Source organism: Serinus canaria, chromosome 8, assembly GCF_022539315.1.
Source record: "Serinus canaria isolate serCan28SL12 chromosome 8, serCan2020, whole genome shotgun sequence".
NCBI lineage: Eukaryota > Metazoa > Chordata > Aves > Passeriformes > Fringillidae > Serinus > Serinus canaria.
The window spans coordinates 2,039,563-2,063,605 of record NC_066322.1 but is presented as its reverse complement, the minus strand read 5'-3'; the positions used below and the strand labels follow the sequence as shown (position 1 = coordinate 2,063,605).

General features: G+C 50.2%; 1 protein-coding gene across 2 annotated transcripts; it reads left to right on the top strand.

Moving 5' to 3' along the window:
• The first annotated feature begins 588 nt into the window (after positions 1-588).
• On the top strand, positions 589-24,043 carry PGM1 (phosphoglucomutase 1). 2 transcript variants are annotated; one of them, XM_009088783.4, is made up of 11 exons: positions 589-896; positions 13,032-13,194; positions 13,908-14,054; positions 14,993-15,118; positions 15,622-15,812; positions 16,154-16,308; positions 17,060-17,175; positions 20,326-20,461; positions 21,910-22,093; positions 22,847-22,981; positions 23,825-24,043. In XM_009088783.4, exons 1-11 carry the CDS (start codon positions 651-653, stop codon positions 23,912-23,914), a joined length of 1,689 nt encoding a protein of 562 aa, XP_009087031.1. In that variant the 5' UTR covers positions 589-650; the 3' UTR covers positions 23,915-24,043. The 2 variants fall into 2 exon arrangements, with proteins under 2 accessions (XP_009087031.1, XP_050833152.1); XM_050977195.1 differs by lacking the exon at positions 589-896 and adding an exon at positions 9,119-9,398.

The window sequence follows — 24,043 nt, the reverse complement described above, 5'->3', positions numbered from 1 at the left end:
CTGTAAGGCCTGTGGGGACATCCTGCTGCTGGCCACGGGGACAGGCAGGGTCTGGAGCACCTGGGACACCTGGGGGGTTCACCTGGAGCAAAGGAGGCTCAGGGAGGACCTTGTGGCTCTGCACAACTCCCTGACAGGAGGGGACCACCAGGGAGGGTCAGACTCTGCTCCCAGGGAACAGGGACAGGATGAGGAAAAAGGGCTTCAGGTTGTACCAGGGAAGGTTTAGATTGGATCTCAGGGAAATTTCTTGATGGAAAGTGTCTGATCCTGGCACAGCTGCCCAGGGCAGTGCTGGAGTCCCCATCCCTGGAGGGATTTAAAACCCATGTGGATGTGGTACTTGGGGACATGGCTTAAGCGGTGGCCTCGGCACTGCTGGGGAGCGGCTGGACTTGAAAATCTTAAGGCCCTTTCCTAAACCTAAGCCATGCCATGATTCCACGACACTGGCTCGGATGGAGCAGAGCGGCAGGACCCGGAGGTGCTCGGGGCTGTGACAGGCCAGGCCAGCCCAGGGATGCTGTCTGTCCCCCGCGGGCTGGTGCGGGCGGTGCCTTTAAGGGGCGGTCGCGGGGCGGTCGCGGCGGCGGCGGGGCCGTGGCGGCCGCGATCCCCTCCCGGCTCCCGGAACTCTCCCGGCGCCGGCCATGGTGCGGATCGTGACCGTGCAGACCAAGCCCTACGGCGACCAGAAGCCGGGCACCAGCGGGCTGCGCAAGAGGGTGACGGTGTTCCAGAGCAATGCCAACTACACCGAGAACTTCATCCAGAGCATTCTGGCCACCGTGCCGCCCGCCGAGCGCCAGGACGCCACGCTCGTGGTTGGAGGCGACGGCCGCTTCTACATGAGAGACGCCATCCAGCTCATCGTCCGCATCGCCGCCGCCAACGGGGTAAGCACCGAGCGCCCGGGGCTCCGGGCTGCGCTCCCCGGCCGCCCGCAGCGCGGCCGCGCAGCGCCGGCGGAAATCGCTGGTGCTCGGCGTGTCCGCGGCGTGGAAGTAACGCGGTGAGTGACAGATGAGTGACGGGGCTGGCGGGGGACAGCTCGCGGTCCGGGCAGGAAAACCCCCCCGGCAGCCTCTGCCTGCCTGCGGGAAAGAGTGGACGTTGGCCAGGGCGGACGTGTGGAGGCAAACGCGACTTTGCTCTAATTCCTTCTTCTCTGGTTGGGTTTTCCAGCTAAAACACAAACCAGCGGCACGGTGGGCAGCTGTGAGGTGTTGGGAGGGGGCAGCGTTCCCTTCCACAGCACTGGAATGCGTCTCGATGCTGGGGGGTTAGTCCAGCCCAAGGGAATCCCAGCAGGGAGTGTGATACTGATGGGGAGAGATGTGCTGAAGTCAAGTTTGCAAAGGGAGGCTTTCCTCTACATTTACTCTTTTCCAAAGGAAAACTGTCCCCTTCTCCTGGGACACCAACACCAGCAGCAAACATTCTTCCTCGTGGACCACAAAGGAGAGAAGGGCTGAGGGTGCTGGTGCTTAGGGTAGAACCTCAGAGTTACCTATTTCAAATTCCCAGGTACCCCAATTCCTGTAAATATCTGACTTCTTAGGAAAAAAAAAAAGTTTGTGATTGCTGCCTTCTTAGGATGTAAAGAAGCAAATAACTGGTTTGGATTCTTTTAAAGCCATGTAGAAATTTGTCTTTTGTGATGTGTGGTAGCTGATCAACTCTGATTCCATAGCTCAGCATCCTTGGATGCTGCGTGCACCTCTGGAAGTGATGGATAGAGCAGCCTTCCCTGATGGAAAAGCAGCAGGCACTGCTTCATTTATTTGTTCTGGGAGGGGCTGGGAGTTGGAATATGCAGCATTCCTGCCTGAGTGCACACACAGACAGGATCCCTGTGAATAGGCAGAGAACTTGTTCCCTGGGATGAAGTGTGAGTTTGTGCAGCTTTTTGGATGTGCACCCGGGGCCTGGTGGGCTGTGGCAGCATTCCAGGCACCGACCTCTCCATCATTTACACTTCAGCTCCATTCCAGCAGCAGAGTGGGGGCTGATGAGGTGTTTTGGGAAGCGTGGAGGGCTGGGAATGTCTCGGATCCTCCCCTGGACCGTGCAGGCACTCACGTAGGAGCAGAGCTGAGCTCGCTGCCAGAGCTGCAGCAGCGGGTCCCAAGGGCTGCCCTTGCCGGCTGGAATTTGCCTTGGAGCATTTTATCCACGTGAATTCCAAGTGCTGGCACAGAATTGGCTCTGAAGTCAGAAAATGCTCGGGAAAGGCAGGAAAAATGGGAGGTGGGGGAAGGAAACGTGTGGAAGAATATGTGGGCTGATAAATGAGCAGCAGGTAAAGCCTGAATAAGTAACCAGAGGTACAGAGGGCAGAGCCACTGGAAACTTGATTACAGATATTTGCTGCATTTTAGCAGCTCTGGCCTAAATGAAGACAGTGCAGGAACTGCATTGCCAAACTCAAGAGCAGTAAAACTCTGGTCCCAAGAAGTGGTGTGACTAAACCCAGAGGGTTTCTTTAGCAAACACAAAGCACTGCTTTTAAATAAATGTTGATGTATTTTGGAGTGCTTGAGGGATGCTTGGTTTGTGGGGTTTCTCTGTAATTGCAAAGATCAGTTCCCTGGTGGTTACCACAATGTAGTTAAGAAAGTCTCTTAAAATCCTCCTTTTTCATAGTAAATATGAAGTGACTGGAAGTTCCCTGCCCTTCAAAGAGAAGGATGGACAGCTTCATTCATGGTAAGAAGGTGCCCTGCAGAACAGAGACCAGCACATGGAAACTTGCTCCTGCAACTGTGGGTTTGTCCAGGTGCTGGGACTCAAACATCTCCTGGTTCCAGCAGCCAGGTCTGGGGGGAAAACTCAGCAGCCTCATGCTGAGGAAAGCTGAGTAATACTAAGAAAACTGCTGGAAAAGTGCATTTCTGGTCCTGAGGATGAAGAGGTGGCTGATGAATGCTTTAAAATCACGTGGTGTTAAGATCTGGTTGAGTGGTGCTCTCCAGGCACAGGACAGACCTGAGGACCACAACCAGTGAGCTTTAGTTTTACAACATAAAAGGAAAGGATGCTAAAATTAGCTTGAATTTTGTGTCCACCTGGAATGGTTAATATGGAACTAAGTATTTATTTTTAGGTAGCAACTAGTCAGTTTGTAGTTATAAGATTAAGGGGTGTTTATCTTATTTAAAGTTTGCATTTCTGTAAGTAAACTGAAATTGTTTGCCATTCCCAGTTGGCATCCAGTGTAGCCTCCCAGCTTTGTTTTGGTCTGTGTGCCAGCTTTCCTTGGTATTATTCCCACATGGTGAGTCTGAGTCTTTAATCCCACAAATCAGATCTTCACAGGTCCTGTTGGAGCATCACTGATCAGCAGAATTGTGGCTGTGCAATAATTTTATGTCAAAAAGGAGAGAAGCTGTAAATCCAGGTGCGATGATAGAGCCAGCACCAGGCTGATGCAGTGACATTGTCACCTGCTGCTCCCCAAATTTACTGTGCCCTTGGTTCCTTCCTAACTGAACACTGCTCCAAGTGCTCAAAGCTGCCACACTCAGGCACGTTGCTGGAAAGGTGTTTGGAGTGCCAGGCTGTGCCTTGCATGTTAAATAGTGCCTGCTTTTGTTTTATAGCTGCAGGACAAGCAGGGCATTTATTAGAAATGCTGCTCTCTTCCCCAGGAAGTTTGGGTTCCTGCCTTGTCTTCTTTAACCTTTCTCTCCCCTCAGTTACCCAGAGAAACCAAGTGCTCAAAGCTGTTGCATTTATTTATCACTGCTCTCTTTTGGTAGCTCCCTTTTTCTTGTGCTGTTCTGCCACAGCTCCCAGACCAGCTCCCACTGAGATCTTCCCTTTGAGTAAAAGCTCCTGGGATTCAAATCATCAAAATAAAGTGCTGATCAAGAAAGTTCTTCCAAAAAGCAACCAGGGTGAGATGTGGTGATGCTGGATCCTCCAGGCCAGTAGGAAAAACCTCAATTTCTGTCTTTCTTATGTTACTGTTTTTCTCAGAGGCAGAAGGGGAAATTGAGATGTGATATCTACAGTGAGGAAATAAAAACCACTTGTGGCTATTTCCTGGCTGCAGATGATGTGGATTTTAGAAGACAGCAGCTACAGCAGCTCTCACAGCCTCTTTTTACACCAGCCTAGACTCTTTTTGCCTGTAAAGTTAATTGGCTTATGTCAGTTTACAGTGGAAGGTGATTAAGTGGTCAGGTTGTCCAATTTCAGTGCCCCTTTGGAATTTTAAACTCTGCACTCATGAAACTCCAGCTCAGAGCAAAGAGCTAAGGTGCTTTGCAGTTAATCTCAGCAAATCCAGCGGGCAGAGTTGAAATTCATCCTACCAGGGATTTAGCTGTAATCTCCTGGGACAATGACTGTGCATGAGCAGACACCTCAGCTGGGGCTGGGCTGGCAGGGCAGAAATGCCTTCCCCTTGTCAGGGCAAAGTTTGGGACAGGGGCTGGGCTGGAGAGCTGTTGTCCAGGTGTTATTCCAAATTTGAGCTCACCAGGATTGAGAAATGCATCCTGTCATGACCCTGAGCTGGCCAAAATATTGATTCATGCTTCAGATGAGGAGCTGAAATTTAGAAATAAACAGAGATAGCTTAGATATCAGTAAGACCAAAGAATTCTGAAGTTATTAAAGTGTAACATGTACACTTATAGTACATATTCATAGTACAAGCTGCAGAGCAACAAAATAAACAGCAGATGTGATGGGTAGAGGACAAACACAGTTGGCAGGATCATCCAGTTATGCAGAAAAACATCATTTCTTGATTTTGAAATGTTTGGTTTAAGTGAAAATCAGGAAATAAAGCCTCACCAGGAGCACTAGTCCTGGGCTGGGGCACCAGCCCTCAGAGAGGATCTGGTCTGGGTGCAGGGGATTCCAGCAGGACTGGCTGAGGACGTTCTGTAGGGAAGAAATTCCTCCCTGTGAGGGTGCTGAGGCCCTGGCACAGGTTTTTCATGGAAGCTGTGGCTGCCCCTGGATCCCTGGAAGTGTCCAAGGCCATGCTGGACAGAGTTTGGAGCCACCTGGGATATTGGAAAATGTTTTTGGGTTCAGGTGCAGATTTCCAAGAGCACCCAGGGGCAGGGGCTCTATCTCAGCAGGCTGGGGCCAGAAATCCTGGAACACTGAGAGAATCCTGCTGGGATCCCTCCCCTTGCCTGGTGCAGGGGCAGGACAGCAGAGATAAAATGCAGATTTTGGGCGTGCTGTGAGGTGTGACCATTGAACAGAAAGTTTCACAATCCTGGTGGCTGGGGAGTGCTTCCCTGGAAAGGAAAGTTCAGCCCCTGCCAGTGGGACAAACCTGGAGATGGGGATTCATTCCCAGCCCTGTCAGCCCTTTTCTTTTCAGCTGTTGTAGGAACAGAACAGTCTCTTCTTTCTGGAGTGATTCATATCTGAGTGCACTTGTGCTGTTGAGATGCTGCCAAATATCCTTTTTTGCCCTCTGGAATCTCTACAGCAACTTCCAAACTCGGATTTTAAATTAATTCTTAATAGAAACAAAGCGTTTTGCAGCGGGAGCAGCTCTCCTTGTATGACCAATAACACACTTGCAATATATTTATTTTTTCGGGGCTCCTTTTGTCCTGGCATTACCAAATGCCACTCCCAGCAGTGGCTGCCTGCACCGGAGTCATCCTGGGCAGAAAGTGCCAGATTTTGGCAGCTGCTCAGAGGTTTTTTCCAGGGCTCTTGGCACCCTCTTATGGCCGATGTGCAGGGACAGCACGGCCACTGGAGCTTTCCTGAGGGCAGGAGCTAAGGGAATGGGATTCTGCCCTAAAGGGGAGGCACAGATGAAGTGTAAAGTGGTTTTACTTCATTTGTTGCCCAGGATTTTAGGCTGAGTGTCTTCTTGACTGAGCACAGAAAAGGAGCAGAAGGAGATGCCTGTCACCAGCTGCTTGCTGTCAAAAATTCCTGCAAAGCTGGAAAAGGAAGCTTGCAGCTAAACACAGCCCCACAGAGGGAACATTGGCTTTATCTGCCCTCTGAATGTGAGAGCAATGGGGAGGAAAGGAGAAGAGGAGGAGAAGGCACCCTGGACCTTGGAGAGGCCTGACCCAAGGGTGTAGCAGGTCTGGGAACAGGGAATTACTGTTCAGTTTGACCTCTCCGTGGTGGGTTCCCCCCACAATTATTTTTCTGGTCTGAATGCCTACATATAAAACTGTAGCTTGGAGGAAGGCTGGGTTTGTGTCAGAGTGAGGAGCTGGGAGAGTCTGGCTCTAACCTAAGCCCTGTCCCAGACTTGGGGAAGACTCCAGGTGAAGAAGGCTCCATCTCCCAAAAAAGAAGGCACAGCTCTCTCAGGAGAGGGGTTGGGTAGGGACCATGGAATTAAGGCAAGGGGGGAGCTGTGGCTCTGCAGTGTTTAATGAATTTAAGCCCTCTCAGAACAGTCTTGTTTGTCCTTCTATCATTAAATTCAGCAGTTAATTAATAGTTTTAACTTTGTTCTTGTGTGTGTGAAGTGCAGGACAGTAAAAGGAGACCTGAGTTAGAAAATATCCCTGTCTGTGCCAGGCTGGCTGTTGAGAGAGGGAGATTCCCTCAGCAGCCTCCATGTGCCATGGGCATAAGAGATGCAGGAAACAGGAGCACAGGGAAAAGCTGCTAGGACAAACACTGGGGCTGTTTGCTGTAGCAGAGAGGGCACTCAGAGCCTGATGGCAGAGGAGTTTTAGTGAGGAGCTGCCAGGAAGAGGATTATGATCTCTTTGTTTGCTGTGCCAGCAGATTGTGGGGAAGCACTTCCAGCTGCAAGGCTAATTAAGCACTGGCAGGGCTTACCTGGAGAAAAAGATTCCAAGAACAAATTGGATCAACTTCCAGGAGGAGATCTGGGTGTCCTTGGTCCAGCTGTGGGGAGGGAGCAGATGACCTGAGTGATTTGTAAAGAGCACTCACCCCAGCCAAGCCTCCCAGATCACAGATCAAAGGACATTTCCCCAGTCCCTGCCCCAGGGCAAAGGTGCTCAGCACCCACCTTTGGTGACATTCTGCACCTCTGAATCCTCTGGCAGCTGTGTGATCCCCAACCCCTGAGCAGTGCTGGTTAAGCAGTGACTGGTGATTGAGTTTGTCCCAAACAGATGTTACAGGAAAGCCCTGGGAGCCAGGGAGCACCCCAAGAGTGTGACTCTCCTTGTCCCTGTGCCTTTTATGCATTATTTATATTATTATTTTTAATTATTTAATTATTATTTTGTATTGTATTTGTATTAGTAAATATGATAATATAACTTTGCTACAATATTAATAATATATTAATTAGTATATAATTGTTATATAAAATTATATAATTATATAATTATTGTTATTATATTTAATTTAATAGAATGTGCTTCACTTTATGTACATAAACATTGCATGAATGACCCTCCTCCCATTAATTGAGTTTGATTCCTCTGTCCACTCCACATGCACTGAATTTCACACAATTCCCACCCTCTGTAGGTTTCTCCTTGCCAGTAAATCCAAGCCCATCCCGTGTGCAGTCACAGGAGCTGCTGGGTGTCCTGTGCCCTCCTCCTGTCACTTAATGCCACGGCATTTCCCAGGGCAGCAAGAAGGCAAAGAGCTTGCTGAGGCCTTTTCCTGCCAGGTGTCATTTTGGGAGCTGGATTTTGGGTTCTGTGCCACTAGAGGGAAACCTGGCCCTGTGCATGGGAATAAAGAGTGCTGCAAGATGCTGGAGTGGTGTGGGTGGATGAAACACCAAGCAGATACCTGTGTATCCCAGGCAGTCTCACTGCTGGGGTGAAAGGTGTGTTAGGTCACACAAATTATCCAACTCCATTTTGGTGTGCTGATGGATAAACCAGGATCTTGGGGACATAGTCAGGGTGGCCTTGGCAGGTTTAGGATTATCTGGATTATCTCAGAGGGCTTCTCCAAACTTTATGGTTCTGTGACCTTCTTTGGAAGAAAAGATATCAATTATTGCAGCAAGGACAGAATCAGCAGCACAGGAAAGAGGCCCTGAGCACCTTCAGACCTGTCACAATCCAGCTGTGTGTACATCTCCTTTGTGCTGCCTTTAATGGTGGGACTAACAGAGTCATTACCAAGGGTCTGCTCTTTAATTGCCCCAGTGGTGTCTATAAATTGTTTCCAGCAGCTCAGGCAGAGGGCTCTGAGTGTTGTTAAAGAGGCTTGGAGCAAAGGCTGATTTTAGAATCACTGAATGGTTTGGGTGGGAAGGGACCCTAAATCCCAACCTATTCCCCCTGCCCTGGGCAGGGACACCTTCCACTATCCCAGGTTGCTCCAAGCCCTGTCCAACCTGGCCTTGGACACTTCCAGGGATGGGGAGTCCACCACCTTCCCTTCCTTCATTTTCCTTCCCCATGCTTGGGAAGATGAGGCTCCACTGCAGTTTCTTGGGATCCGAGTCTATTCTGTTTGTGTTTAGGCTGTCCCACAATGAGCAGCGTTATGGAATGCAGTTTTCCTAAGCCTTTGATAGTTTTTTGTGGTTTTCATCTGGGTGAGACTTGCTGGGGGTGCTCAGCTGAGGCTCATGAGGCTTTCCAGCCCAAGGCTGACCAGCTGTTCCTGCTGGAAATTCTCCCTGTGCTTCAGGGAGCCGTGGGAAGTCAGGTTGTCAGGGCAGGAGTCGCATGAGCGAACGGGAGGTAACAGATCTGTTCCCTTCCATTTTAAGAGTGACCTTTAACTCACCAGACTTTGCAAAATAGCTCCAGCAGGATCTTGCTGGAAGTTTGCCTCCAGAGCCCCAGAGTGCAGCCCTGCCCTGTGGAACTGGGAAAACGCATCCCAGCGGGGCTGGGCTGCTCCCACCTCCCTGCCCCAGGGAGATCTGCAGGGATTGACACTGCTGGGCTCCATGGGATGGCTGGGAGCAATGCCTGTGACAACCAGGAGGTGACAGAGAAGACAGGAATCCTTTACAGTGAGGGACAGCAGTGTGGAATTGTGCCTTCTCCCTGACATTGATCCCCCGCCGCAAGTGCAAGGCCACGGCTTCGGTTACAGAAGGTGCAGGGAGCTATTTTTGGGTGCTCAACAGCTCCCCCGAGCTCCTGTCTCGTAGGTGGCCCATTGCTGTGTCAAAGTTGGGGGTTAATTTTGCCATATTTGACTTTTTAAATGCACCTGTGTGACAAAGGGCCATGGAAGACGCTCCCCTGCCTCTGGTGACGGTGCCAACATCTCCCTACAGCGACCAGAAACCGGGAACCAGCGGCCTGCGGAGGAAGACCTTCTACTTTGAATCCAAGCTGAACTATTTGCAGAACTTTATCCAGAGTATATTTTTTTCCATAGACCTAAGGGATCGCCAAGGAGCCTCTCTGGTGGTTGGAGGTGATGGGAGGTACCTCAATAAGTCTGCAGTGGAACTGATTGTCCAAATGGCTGCTGCCAACGGGGTCGGTAACTGTTAAACGGCTGAGTTCCTGTGGGGTGTGGCTGAGAAATGCAGAAATCCAGCAGAAATTAGGCATTGGGAGACTTAATTTCCCCAAAGGCTTTATTCAACTACTAATAGTGATGTTTTTAATGGCAGATCAGCTGGGGAGTACAGAAATTTCTGTATTTTCACTCTAAGTGTTGCAGTTGGGCAGAGAATACATGTGGAGAAGGGAAAATAAATTCTGCTGGGGTTTATGTGTTCCTGTTTTGTGCCTTGACATGCCCCAGGCTGTTGGCACCTATGGATTTTTCAGTCTTTGCACAAGAATATAAACCCCTGATACTGTTCAGAAAGGAACTAACGAGGAGAGCCATCAGAGTGGCAAAGGAGAAGAAACAACCATGTTTTGCCTTTCTCGCCAGGTGTAAGTTGTGGCTGTGGGATAAATGCTTAGGGAGCCTTTGAAAATTGATATGAGAGTCAGCAAGTGAGTGACAGCCTTTATAGGGAGCTCAGTTGTGCTGGAATTCTGTGTTTTGGAAGCAGAGCAAGAGGCTTGTGTGTTTGTGGTAGATCGTGGTTCATGCAATGGGCTTTTGTCTTTGTTTCCTTCTGCTTTTTAAGAAGAAAAGGCTCTGCTGTCTGTCCTGGGTCTCTCAGTGCAGAGAAAGACCTGGATTTGTGCAAAGAGCTTGCAAAGCTTGTGCAAAGGTACCTGGATTTTAGGAATTTGTTTGACAAAAACCAGTGTAATCAATAGTAAATGGGAAAAGAGGATGAGAGAATTTTATTCATTTATTTTTAAAATCAATCTATTTTCTATCTTGTGGGCAAAAAAGTCTTCAGGCATTGCAGATTAATGTCTTCCTTTGACATCAGTGCATGGGCAGAGCAGAAGAGCTGGAAAATGTGCACAGAGCCAGGCTTGGAGTGCTGACAGCAGGACAGATCTGCTGGTGAGGGGAGATCAGGCTCATCTTCACCAGCTCAGACTTTGCCCTCCAGCACTGGGCCCAGACCTGCCTAAATAGGATTTAGGGGCTGGTTTGGGTATTTTCCATGGATTTTTCTCCTCAGTCTGGCTCATGTCTGCCAGTGCTGTGCTCAGGGTGTGGGATTGATGGCTTGGGCTGCATCTCCTGCACAGAAAGGGCTGCAAGGGTGGGCTGGGGACACCCTGGAGCTTCCATGGCCTGGAAAAGCTGTTCCCAGTGGTCCTGGGGGGAGGAGGGGCTGCAGGAGGTCCCTGTGTGCATCCTCATGGGGCTTTCAGTAAAAGCAGGGTGGAATTATTGCCTGGATGGTTTTGAAGTGCTGTAACCCCAACTTGCTGCACAAAGTGGGTCTGCTTTGAGAAATCCATGAAAGGTTTGTCCATCATTGCAGCCTGAGGTTTTCTTCATAAGAAATTCCACAGACTCAAAAAGGATCAAGTGTAAATAGTTCAGCACATTGTTACACTGAACAACCTTCCCCAGTGGTTACCACAAAGGATTTAGCAGTGGATGGGTGGGGAATGGCAGCTGAAAACCTCTGGGAGCCAAGGAGGACCCAAATCACAGGGCAGCTCACATAGAGACAAGTGTTTCTTCCTTTCCTTCCTTGCTGTGGGGAAAAGCTGCAGTTCAGGTGTGCAAGGAGGGCAAGGACAGGGATTTGATGTGTTCATCCAGCTCTCCTGCAGCTGCTGCCTGCTTTGGCAGGGAAAGTCCCTTCTTTTCCCTTCCTCTGCAGCATTCCTGGGGCACTGATGCACAGGGGTGCTGCAGAACGTGACCCTCAGAGGGAAACTGGGGAGCAGGAGGGGAAGTTTTGGAGAGGAGCTTCCTGAAGGTCCCATGAATTCTCAGGGAAACTGAAGGAGCAAGGTTTGGAGGCTGGAATAAAGCACAGGACAAGAGTGTCTGAGAATGGGGGCAAAGCAAACCCTGCTTCAAATGAAACATGAGGTGCAATAAATGAGTGATCAGTGTGTGGGCAAAATCAGGGCTCCAGTATGAGCTGCTCTGGGCAGCTGGAGGCAGGGCCCTCACTTTGGGTTTGTAAAGTGCTTTTCCCCATTTCTGCTGTTTGTTAGAGGTGCAGCTGGGCTGTGACAGCTGGGCCATGCAATAACTGATGGGCAGCGAGGCTGGGGCTTAGCACCTGGCAGTGCCAGGGGACAGGAATCACAGCCATCTCGTGCCCTTGGCTCAGCACCCAGCACAGCCTGGGAATGCTGCTCTTGATTCCTGCTCCAGCTTGGGATTGAATGAAATCCCTCCTCTTTCCCCAGCCTGTTCTGGGTCTGACCCCCTCAGTTGGTGCAGAGGGCTCTGGTGGGGTTTTAAATCCTGTCACCTCATCTGGGGGCTGTGGGAAGGAGTGTGTTCTTCCAGGGAATTCTGCACCTCCTGGTTTATTGCCTGGATTCTGAAGGTGCTGTGTTGCTCAGCACATTGCTCTGGATCCATCTCAGAGACCTCCCTGGGTTTATGGGAAGGAGGTGTGCTGCCCCCTGTGAGGAAGAATCTGCAGCTGCTCCCAGGATGGTCAAGTTTTGTCTTCTTTTGGCTTCTCTCTGCCCCATGTGTGTTTTGAAGGCAGATTTTGAGGCCACAGCCAGAGGGAATGCTGGTTTTGGTGGTGTTTAATGCCAGCCCTCCAGTACATCCATGTGCAGCATTCATGGAGGAAAATGCTCCAACAGAGCAGGGTTGGACACACCGTGGGGAGCTTGGGCAGGGCTGTGCTTTACCTGCTGGCAGAGTCTGGGGTTTGGGCTCTGTGGGAAATAGTGAAGGTAGGAAGACTTTCAGAAAGCTGTGAGAGGCCTCAGAAACAGAAAGAGCAGAGAACTTAGAGCTAGCTGCAAGTAGGAAAGTTACAATAGTACAGCAAGCAAGGACATGAAACAATAGTTTGGGTTTTAGGCTTGGTTAAGATAGACCTTAAAACTGCAGAAAAATATGCCTAGCAAGACAGTAGAAGGTTTTAGGCTTGATACTGGAATATTGTGGATTGTTAATAGAAAGCATAAAATAAGCATTGTGTGAAGCAGGTGTAGGTGTGCTTTTAGTGATTGGCTAGAACAATTATCTGTAAGTTTTAGCAATATGCTGTTGGCTAGAAAGTTTTTTAAATGCTCTGTACCAAAGAAATCTTTGGCTGCTGCTGGCAGGCCATGAGCTGTTGCCACCTTTCAATTGTCTCAACCATGTAAGAGACTGATGACACAATAAAGCTCAAGGAACATGTCCCAGCAGTCCCACCCTGTTTGTACAAACCTCCAACATTGTCAGTGCAACTGGGCAATAAGTTACATAAACTCCATGCATTTACAGAAGGCTGATTAATTTCCTTAATTATGAAGCCCATTGCTTTTTTAATACCCTAGTTAGCTAGACATGGACTTGATTGGACCTTTAATTAAAACACCATCACCACTGGTTAATTAAGAAACCACCCTTAGGTAAACAAATCTCCATCACACGTTCACAGTACCAGGATTAGAATTGTTTCTCACTCTTTTCTCTGCTGTTCTCACAGCCTTTCCCAGAACGACGCCTGGGGAAGTGTCAGTTTGTCTCTGTGGCCAGAGAGCTGCAGCCACACCATCAGTGTGGAGCTGGGCTTGCCCTGAGAGCTGTGCTGTGCTCCTCCCCTGCAGATCGGGCGCCTGGTGATCGGGCAGAACGGGATCCTGTCCACGCCGGCCGTGTCCTGCCTCATCCGCAAGATCAAAGCCATCGGGGGCATCATCCTCACGGCCAGCCACAACCCCGGCGGGCCCAGCGGCGACTTCGGCATCAAATTCAACATTGCCAACGGAGGTCAGCCCTCCTCCTGCTGCCTTCTGCTCTCTGCTGTTATTATTGATTAGCTCTGGGGTCCTCCCTGTGGGATTGAGCCCTTGAGAGGTGTTTAAAAACTTTTATTCCATTTTCGGTTTCGTGTGAAGGGTGAGACAATACAGGTGTTACAATTCACGCCATCACAATCAGAAACCAATTATTTCCTAATTATAATACACCATAAGTGTTTCTTGGCCTATCAGCTTCAGTCACACCATGCTGTATATGCCTTCAAGCTAATCATCTAAAATTACTCTTTATGGGTCCTCCTACAAAGCATCTTTCACAGTTCTATTTCTCCAAAGTATCCAGTCTTATTTGCAAGGCCATCCTTTGAAACTTGTTTCTAGTTTAATTTCTCTCTCAGCAATGTCTGTCCTGTTCCATGGCATTTCTAAGTCAGTATTTCTTGTCTCAAGGTTTGCATACAGATGCACACTGGGTGAGCCTTCTGCCAGGCTTGGAGAATTCCTGACAAATTTATTTCCCACACCACCCGAGAGTTTCTCTTCACATCCCAGGAATCAGTGCCCTGAGCAGTGGTTTCCCTCATGGAGCAAATGATGCTCTGCTCCCCTCATTCCCTGGTGTTCCTCTCCATTCCCAGCCCAGGTCTTTGCTCTGTTCCTCAAGTTCACTCCTCTTGCACTTGAATTCTTTAACATCTTCCCCTTGCCCATTTCATTTTGCAGGTCCTGCTCCTGAAGCCATCACGGATAAAATTTTCCAAATCAGCAAGAAAATTGAGGAATATGCAATCTGCCCAGATCTCCAGGTGGACTTGGGCACCATTGGCAAGCAGCAGTTTGACTTGGAGAACAAATTTAAGCCATTTACAGGTAAACAAATGTTCTTCCTCTTGGCAAGGGGGAGGAATTGGGGCTCTGTGGCCATTCTGACCTCTCCTTCTCATCTGTTGCATAATCCCAGTGAGGACATTGCTCCTGGCATTTATTTAGTTGTTGATTTTGATTGATATAATTTTCTGTCCTACAGAAGTTTCTACTTCAGTAGCAGAACCTTGATCCATCAAACTTCCCTAAAATCAAAGGCTGTTTTTTCTGCAAGACAAACATGTACTTGAAAACAGAAAAATGCAGTTACAGTGCATTTTCCTAATTAAAAATGGCAGAGTTTAATCTTTCAACTGATTTTTTTTCCATGGTCTCAGATATAAAAGTTGTCACTGTGAGTGGGAAAGCTGTTACATTTCACATGTGACTTTTCTCAGTCAGCAGTGAAATATGAAAATAAATCAGAAAAAGACTTCTTAAAAATACTGCAAGTACTTTTTTACTATCTCCTGGTGCTTGTAATTAACAAAGTTGAAAGATTATAAAAGTTGGTATTTCTCTCAGTCTCGTAGTGGGGTTTTTATGCTGTATTTTGTTTTTGTGTTGGCTGCAAAGGTGCAACTTTTGAACTATGAAGTTCACACTTCCCATTTACTTTGGTGGAAAATAAAGATCTGATTTTATATACAGATTTTTAAATTTAAGTGAATTTTTAAGTGAAGTGGGATTGAGCCCTCTTGAAGGAAGTCCAGGGAGCCTTAACTGGGAACAGAGTTTGATTTTGTTGGTCCACTTGTGACCTGATTAGCAGTGAGAGCCTGTAATTAAATCCCTAATTTAGCCCCATTATTCCTGTCCCTATTCTGATCCTCGGGATGTTCAAGGGCTTTGTGCTGAGCCCTGGCCCTCAGCACAGCAATGGGGCTTGGCTGGGCTGTCCCAGTTCCAGCTGTGAGGGTTGATCCCTGTCTCCTCTTTTCCAGTGGAAATTGTGGACTCTGTGGAAGCCTATGCCAGCATGCTGAGGAATATCTTTGACTTCAGTGCCTTGAAGGAGCTGCTCTCAGGGAAGAACCAGCTCAAGATTCGCATCGATGCCATGCACGGGGGTAAAAAGGGCTTGGGGCACTGTGGGGTCAGGGGTCCTTGGGGATTTGTCACCTACTCCAGGAATTTCTATTGCAAGTTTGGGGTTTGGTTTGTAGCACACTGGATTTTTTCTTTTCAGGAGCAAACTTTTTGTGTCTTTTCTTTTGTCAAGTGTTGTGTTTTGGGGGTTGGGATGAGCTGGTCTTTAAAGTCCCTTGCAACCCAAAGCATTCTAGGATTCTGTGAAATGTTTCATGCAATTCTGAAATGGTTTGGGCTGGGAGGGACCTTAAAGCTCATCCAGTTCCACCTCTGCCACGGGCAGGGACACCTTCCACTAGCCCAGGTTGCCCCAAGCCCTGTCCAGCCTGGCCTGGGACACCTGCAGGGATGGGGTGGATTTTGATGAGAGCTCCGAAACTAAAAAGCACCCAAAGTGACCCAAACTGAGCAGCCTGAGGTGGGTGGTGCAGAGCTGCCTGAGGGCTGAGCCAACTCTTTCCCCTCTGTTTTGCTGAGACAGTTGTGGGCCCTTATGTGAAGAAGATCCTGTGTGAGGAGCTGGGAGCCCCAGCAAATTCAGCTGTGAACTGCACCCCCCTGGAGGACTTTGGGGGCCACCACCCTGACCCCAACCTGACCTATGCTGCTGACCTGGTGCAGACCATGAAGACGGGAGAGTACGACTTTGGAGCTGCCTTTGATGGAGATGGGGTAAAGGAGCTGCTCAGAGTTCCCCTTCCTTCCCTCTAACCAGCTCTGGGGACTGAGGTGCACCTTTCCTCTGCCTCTCTCCTCTGTAATCATGAGTGAAGTGAACCACTCACTGCAGTCTGCCACAACAGAAATAGTTGGATTTAACTGTAATAGTCAATTATCCCAAACTGTAATTAAATAACTTTAAACCTGTGAAAAACCAGCAGGAAGGCGAAACACCGTGGAGGTGCTGCTGTGTAACCTCTCCAAAGCTCTGTGTTTATTTCAGAAAATCCTGGGAGCTGCTGGGTTGATGGGCTGGGCAGGGAGCTGAGCTGTGCCTGTGCTGTCTCCCCCAGGACCGGAACATGATTTTGGGCAAGCACGGCTTCTTCGTCAACCCCTCCGACTCGGTGGCCGTCATCGCCGCCAACATCTTCAGCATCCCCTACTTCCAGCAGACCGGGGTGCGCGGCCTGGCCCGCAGCATGCCCACCAGCGGGGCCCTGGACAGGTAACAACAACCCCCTGTAGGCAGGGAGCCCTGCCAGGGCACAGCCAGCAGGGCCCTGGACAGGTAACAACAACCCCCTGTGGGTGGGAAGCCCTGCCAGGGCACAGCCACCAGGGCCTTGGACTGGTAACAACAACCCCCTGTGGCCAGGCGCAGGGCAGGGAGCCCTGCCAGGACACGGCCAGCACAGCCCTGGACAGGTAACAATAACCCCCTGTGGGTGGGGAGCCCTGCCAGGACACGGCCAGCACAGCCCTGGATAGGTAACAACCCCCCTGTGGGCAGGGAGCCCTGCCAGGGCATGCTGTGCCCATTTCCTGGGGTTTCACCCCAACCTGTCCCGTGTGTTTGCTCCAGTGAGGAGTGCAGCAGTGCCAGAGCAGCATCGAGGGTTGGTGGGTTAAACCCTGCCTGGGGACATGGCAGAACTGGGATGAGCTTTGGCTCTTTCTCTTCCCTACAAATAAGCCCAAACAAATGGCTTTCCCTACCCTTCTTTTCCTTCAATTTGATAGTTACACTTTCTTGGTGAAATGCTTTGAGATCTGCAACCTCATATTGCTCTGAAGAGCTGTGTGTTTGTATCTGCTCTGTAAATGCACGTCCCACCCATCTCCCAGATACCACACTGGGATGAAATAGAGGGATTGCTCTCCCTGCCTTCAGTGGCACCCCAGGAGAGCTGCCGATCCCATTTCCCCTGGGAGCACTGAGAATCCAGGGATGTGACTTGACCTTCTTACCTTGGCAGGGTGGCCCAGGCCACAAAGATTGCTCTGTACGAGACTCCAACGGGCTGGAAGTTCTTTGGAAACTTGATGGATGCAAACAAACTGTCTCTGTGTGGAGAGGAAAGCTTTGGGACTGGTAAGTCAGTGTTCCCAATATCACCCATGATGGTGGAGTTCCTCCTCTTAGTTGTTTATTCTTTAGAGCTTGGGATTTATCTTTCATCTGCAGTTGTTAATACTTGTAAAACATTAAAATATAAAAAAGGGTTTGGAGGAATTAGGGTGGAGATGAACACAATGCTGAAGGTTTTGTGGGGTAGGAGCTCCTTCTCCTCCAGTTCTCCAGGAAGGCACGTGGGGATGGAGGTTTGGGGGCCTCTTTAGTAGCCTGGTCACTGAGTCTGTGGGGATTAAATGCAATGCTAAAAGTATTTTTCAACTCTTGGTGGCCAGGAAAACCTTCTCAATGTTTTCATTTCTGGAAAGAAATACGGTTTGGAGCACTGAGTTTTATTAGGGAAGGTTTCAGGTCACTATTAAATCTCTGAGCTTAATAGGGCCCTCATTTTCCTGTTCTGAACACAAGGTATGATTTATAAAGTTTAAATTAACACTTGCCTTTGAACAGTCTAAGTGAGTTATTGAGTTACTGAGAAACAAAGTGAACATCACAAGGAATGTACTGGGGTGTGCAGGGAAGTGGATGGGAGCAGGATTTGCTCCAGGCTGGAGCAGGGTGCTCAGCACAGTCAGGATTCCCAGGAGGTCTCTGCATGCCCTGAGCTCTCCCTGGCATCTCCCCTGTGGCTTTGTGTCCTGCCTGTGGAAATGGGACCTTCCCTGAATCACCACCCCATTCCTGCACAAAGGCTGAGTGAGTTTTATCTGGTCTGAACTCTCCCTGGGGTGTTTTTCCTGTTCTTTAAGCATCTCTGATGGGATATGCAAGGCACAAGGTCCTGAGGGAATTCCTCACTCAAACCTTCTGTGTTTTCACACCACCATCCCAGAAAAACCTTTTAGCTTGTGTGTGGGTGCCTTAAACCCCCAAATTTCTGGAGTGAAGTGCTTTGAATGAATGTGGAGCTGGGGTGCACAGCTGGACAGGAAAGGATTACCCCAGCTTTCCTGGGGCTGAGGAATGGGATCACAGCTCTGGGAGGCAGCAGGTTGCTGTGGGGCTCAGCAGTCTCCAGGAGCAATATTTTTGCAGCCAGATATTACTCTGATATGTGGGGCTGGGATCTGGCTGTGGGTTGGAAGAAAAAGTGAATTTCAGAGAACCTGGTATCACTGTAAGGAAATCTTGAAGTAAATAATGAGTAAAGAAAGATTCTGGAGTTTTGCCCTGAGTGATTTCAGCATCTGCTGAGTTTATATCCTGGACCTTGGCTAATGAGAGGGCACTGGTGCTTCAGGAGAAAAATAAAACCAAATTCCTGGAGCTGCTGGTGGGAGATGATCTCAAATGAGCAGCTCCCCCAAACTGTTTCCACCTTTGTATGAGCAACAAGCTCAGTTTCTCTCCATCCCTAAGGGACTGCCTCCCAAATCAAAGTGATTCCAGTCTGAGAGAGAGGTTTGGGATTTTGGCCTGGCAGCAGCACATCCAGGTGAGGGAGCTGAAACAGTTTGGGGGAACAGATTGGGAAAGGGCCCAGGAGTTTGGACTCCCCTAAAATGCAAAGGGGTTTGCCCATGTGACAAATGCACTTAGGAAGGAAAAAGGAATGAAAAGGGGTGAGGAGGGTTGGTTGACAGGAAGTTAATGAGGAGTTGTTTGGAGCTGGACTGAATGGGAGTGTTGAAAGGGAGAGAGGTGAAAGAGCAGCCCAAAGACCCAGTAAAAATTGAAACAAACTGTGGGGCAGTGGGACTGGAGTGCAGCAGCAATTAGAGTAATGCGACATGACAGAATTCCTGCTTGCTTCCCTGGCTATTTTATTCCAGCAATAAGTTGATACATCACATGGGACTGGTGTTTATTTAGCATTCCTCTCCATCACCTCTGCCCAGCTCTCTCCACCCTGAGGGACCGTGGGGATAATTTATGGCCACATCAACAACAGTGGGATTTGTGCAAAGCACCATGTAACCCCTGCCCTGCCCCCAGCCCTTCCCCAGAGGATTCCCACTCTGGCACTCCTTCAGAGGGTGGCATGGCAGCTCTGGAGTGCTCCTGGCATTTCTTTAATACCTGTTTGGAGGTTTTCCAGGGTGGGAAGGAGAAAGTTTTGCATCTGTGGGGCACAGGGTGCCAGAGGCACCGAGTGTGGGCTGGGTGTGCTCTGGGCCATCTGATCCCATTTCATTTGGGGGCTGTGCAAGGTCCAGCACTCTCGGGTTTCCCAAGGGATCAGTGCTGTGTGATCCCACTGTGCTTCCAGGGCAAGGCTGGGCTGGCTCTGGCTGCTTCCTGCTCTCCTTGCAGTGCCAGCTTTGGGGGAATCCACAACAAGAGGAAATGGTACAAACTGGGGCCCAGGAAATTCCACCTGAACACGAGGAAGAATTTCCTTACTGTGTGGGACAGATTGCCCAGAGAGGTGTGGAGCCTCCCTCAATGGAAACATCAAAAATCTGGCTGCAGTCCTGGGCTCAGGGATGGCCCTGCTTGAGCAGGGAGGTTGGACCAGATGCCCCACAGGTCCCTTCCAACCTGATCCACTCTGTGAATCCTTCTTGAGCCAAGAGAGGGGCTTTTGCAGCCCCCAGTGAGAGCAGGCTGGAGGCTCTCCTGGTCTCTGCAGGGGGATGGAGCCTCTCCTTGCTCTGCTGCTGCCAGCCCCGTGGCTGCTGCTCCTTGCCCTGCTCCTCCCTGTTCTGGGGTGATTTTGGGTTGCTGAGGTTTGGTTCCTCAGGAGGGCTGACATTCCCCTTGGTGCTGGGCCAGGAGATGGTCCCAGGGTGCTCCTTGGCAGACAGCACACAACAGCTGCTGAGGAGTTGTTCTTCTTGTTGATGCTCTCCTTCCCAAGCTGCTCCTTTGCATTTGCCTTTTGTTTTTTATTTGATGCCTTTTTTACTGTGCATTCCCCATGACTTCCTTGGGAGCAGAGTTAAGGATGTGTGAACAATGAGTGTGTGTGTGTTAAAAGATGCTGAGTGTTTTATTTGGGCCAGAGCTGGAGCAGATGAGATCCTGACCCATTTTAATGACACAGCAGGGATGGAGCTCTGGAAATGCTTCCCGTTTGTGAGCTCTGCAGGGGGATGGGGAGAGGAGATGAGGTGGGGGCTGTGGTGTGAGGAGTGGGAATTGTGTCTGTGCTGTGGCTCCCCACAGGCTCCGACCACATCCGAGAGAAGGACGGGCTGTGGGCAGTGCTGGCCTGGCTCTCCATCCTGGCCGCCCGCAAGCAGAGCGTGGAGGACATCATGAAGGACCACTGGCAGAAGTATGGCAGGAACTTCTTCACCAGGTGGGAAAAGTGCTCCTGACACCTCCCATTCCCTGTCCTGCAGCAGAGCAGAGCCCCAGTGGCACAGCAGTGTCACCATCAGGCTGTTCCTGTGTCGTTCCACTCCCCGAACACTTGGCAGCATTCCTGGGTGCCATGGAATGGGGATTCACCATAACCCTTCGTGGTCTCCAGCTTTGGATTGTTACTCCAGATGTAAATCTGCTGCCAAAGTCTGGACATTTTATACTTGCAAAGTACCTTGTTTTCCTTTCAATTGAGATTTTTCCTCCGAGTCATTTTTGCCATGGGATCAATATTCTTGAGACCCCCACATCACAAGTTAATTTGTGATATCTTCAGTGACAGCAGCATCTCACAGAATGGATGCCCAGCCCCATGGCTGTTATTTGCCTGGCTGAGTTCCTGTCTAGTCCCCAAATACTCAAATTGAAGCTGCAGTAGACATGGAAGATGGCAAGGGAAGGAGTGAGAACTAGTCTGCACACAAGCAGAGGTGGGAGCACTGTGAAAGCATTAGGCAGAAATCTTTCGGCTTGGAAGATCTACATGAAAATTCCATCTCAAATTGCTAAGTGAAAGAACTTGCCTTTCCTTTGATTGTTTTAAATTTTCTTTTCCCCCCCGACTCACCAAAAAGCCAGCACACATCTGAGGCATGGAAACCTGGGGAAAAATGCCAAAGTCTAGGATGAAAAGGCAGCCTTTTAGCACTCAAGGGATGTGAGCAGAGCAGGCTGAGCTCAGGGCTAGGCAGCGAACAGAGCGGCACAAATCCCGCTGGCAGTGGGAACACAGATCTGGGATCCTGGAGTGGGCTCCAGCCACTCTCTGCTGGGCAGGGACATCAAAGCTGGCACTGGATGTTTTCCTGCTGCAGTCACAGCTGCACTTTGCTGGGGGATGCACTCAGGGTGTTCACAGTAACCACGAGGGAGCTGGTGGGGTGCTGTGGGCACAACTGCAGGAAATTCTTGGCAGTCAGTTGGATCTTGGCCCTGGGCCTCGGTCTGTGATACTCAGTGTGAGACAGCACTTTGTGCTTTCATCTCCTGGCACCAAATGCCTGTGATATGCTGTGCTGCATCCCAAGGATCTGTGTGGATAGGGCTGCAGTGCTGCACACAGATCCTCCTCTCTTTTTACAGAATCCCACACTGGGCTGGTTGGAAGGGACCTTAAAGCCCATCCAGTGCCATGGCCAGGGACGCCTTCCACTATCCCACATTGCTCCAAACCCAGTCCAACCTGGCCTTGGACACTTGCAGGGATCCAGGGATAGCTTCTCTGGGCAATGTGTCCTGGTGCTTTGATGTGCCTTTTCTGCCTGTCCTCCCCTTCAGGATGGGAGCAAAGAACACCCACAGAGCTCGAAGAAGGGCATCCCAAACCATCCCAACTCATTGCACCCTCCCCTCCCTAATCCCTGTGCACGGTGCTGGCTGCAGGTATGACTATGAGGAGGTGGATGCAGATGCTGCCAACAAAATGATGAAGGATTTGGAGGCGGTGATGTTTGACCGCTCCTTCGTGGGGAAGCAGCTGTCGAGTGGGGACAAAGTCTACACGGTGGAGAAAGCTGACAACTTCGAGTACAACGACCCCGTGGATGGCAGCGTCTCCAGGAACCAGGTGGGCACAGCCTGGCCTGAACTGGGACTGTTTTCTCCATGTCCTTTCTCCATCTAGAGCAGTGGGCTGGAATGCTGTGTCTGGCAGGCAGCCCTGGCTCTTGTTTCAGGTTCTGCAGTGTGGGTTAGGATGGGCATTAATCCCTCTGGGAGTGGGGACAAGGGAACACAGGAGCTTTCTGTGGCTCCCTGAAGAGGAGGGATGGTGCAGGTCAGGCACAGCCACGCTGGGTAATGCTTGTGAAGGCTGACCTAGAACAGAGACTAAACAGAGTTGAAGAACAAAGCAGGGATTTATTAAAAGGATAAATGGATCCACCTTGGGCAGCACAAGAGCCCAGCCAGGGCTGCACCCAAGATGAACCAAAATGGTCCCAAAATGCCCAGCTGGGCACGGGGTCTCTCACTGGGATCAGTTCTGCTCCATTTGCATCTTGCAGTTCATTGTCCCATCCCAGCTTTAGGTTATGCAGTCCCATCCTTTTTCTCTCTTGATTCTGCTGTTTATGCTCCTGGGCCTGAGGTTTGGATCATTTGTCCTTGGTGCCCAGCTGGAGCAGGAATTGTTTTGTCTCCCTGCTCTGTGCAGAGCTCACCATCCCCTGACATGAATCTCAGAATTACACACTAAAACAGCACAGAATGTGAAAAATAGAAAAGCCAAAACCTGAGGCACCATGGGGATCATGGAAAACCTCTTGGCTACCCAGGAGCCCAGAGCTGAGAGCTTCCCTCCCTCCCATGTCCCGAGCAGGGCCTGCGGCTCATCTTCTCCGACGGCTCCCGCATCATCTTCCGGCTGAGCGGCACCGGCAGCGCCGGGGCCACCGTGCGCCTCTACATCGACAGCTACGAGAAGGATGCTCAGAAGATCAACCAAGACCCACAGGTGGGTGCTGCACCTCACTCCTGCCTCTGCTGGCTGCCACAGCTCAGCCCTTTCTTAGCCCCATTTTGCTTGGAGATGTGTGGGGGTGACAGGAATTTTGGGAACCAAAGGTTTGTGCCTGCTTTAAAAAATCAGTGGGATCACAGGATGCAGCTGTCCCTAAGGTGAGACTGCCCTGTTCTGTACTGAGTTCAGTGAATTTTCTGCAACATCATTTATAAATGCTGCTGAGCTCTTGTAGGCACTGGAGGAAAAGAATCCTCCTCTTGTATTTAGGTTTATTCTGGATATCAGGAAAGGGTTTTCCACCCAGAAGATGGTTGGGCACTGAAGAGGCTCCCCAGGGAACGGGCACAGCCCCAAGGCTGCCAGAGCTCCAGGAGTGTTTGGACAATGCTCCCAGGGACAGGGTGGGATATTTGGGGTGTCTGTGCAGGGCCAGCAGCTGGACTCCATGATCCTAGGGGATCCTTCCAACTCAGGATCTTCTCTGATTCTGCATTCCCCAGCAAACACTCTGTGGGCTCTTTGTGCCTAACTTCCTGTGACATAATTGACAAAAAGACTGAAAATCCCCCATTCTGAGGTGGGGGGGAACTTAGGATTTACCTGTCCTGTGCTGATGTGGAGTTTGGGATAAAACACAGGGAGGGTGACAGCAGCACCACTGGAGCTTGGGATTTTCTCTGAGCACTGCATCCTTGTCCCTGGTCCCAGAGCTGGGGTTGTGAGCCCAAAGCAGCCTTTGGTCAGGAGAGCTGAGCTTTGGGTGCTGAGAGATGCAGTGTGGGAAGGCTGCACGTGCAGCCCTGCAGTTCTGAGCCCTCTGTTTCCTCCCTGCAGGTGATGCTGGCACCTCTCATTTCCATTGCACTGAAACTTTCCCAGCTCCACGAGAGAACCGGCCGCTCCGGGCCCACCGTCATCACATAGAGCTCTGGGGCAGGCAGCCCAGCCCTTCCCCTGGCAAACTGCCACTAAAAGAGGAATATTGATTTTATCCCTGTATTTAAGAACACTGTTTTGCTGCTAAGGATAGCCAATAAACCCCAGCCCTCAGCA

Bases quoted from the DNA above. Each gene is read 5' to 3' on its own strand.
- PGM1 (XM_050977195.1), top strand. From the start codon at position 9,141: ATGGAAGACGCTCCCCTGCCTCTGGTGACGGTGCCAACATCTCCCTAC. The intron at 15,119-15,621 runs GTAAAAAGGGCT...TTGCTGAGACAG, and splicing joins CATCGATGCCATGCACGGGG to TTGTGGGCCCTTATGTGAAG. The intron at 17,176-20,325 runs GTAAGTCAGTGT...GGCTCCCCACAG, and splicing joins AGAGGAAAGCTTTGGGACTG to GCTCCGACCACATCCGAGAG.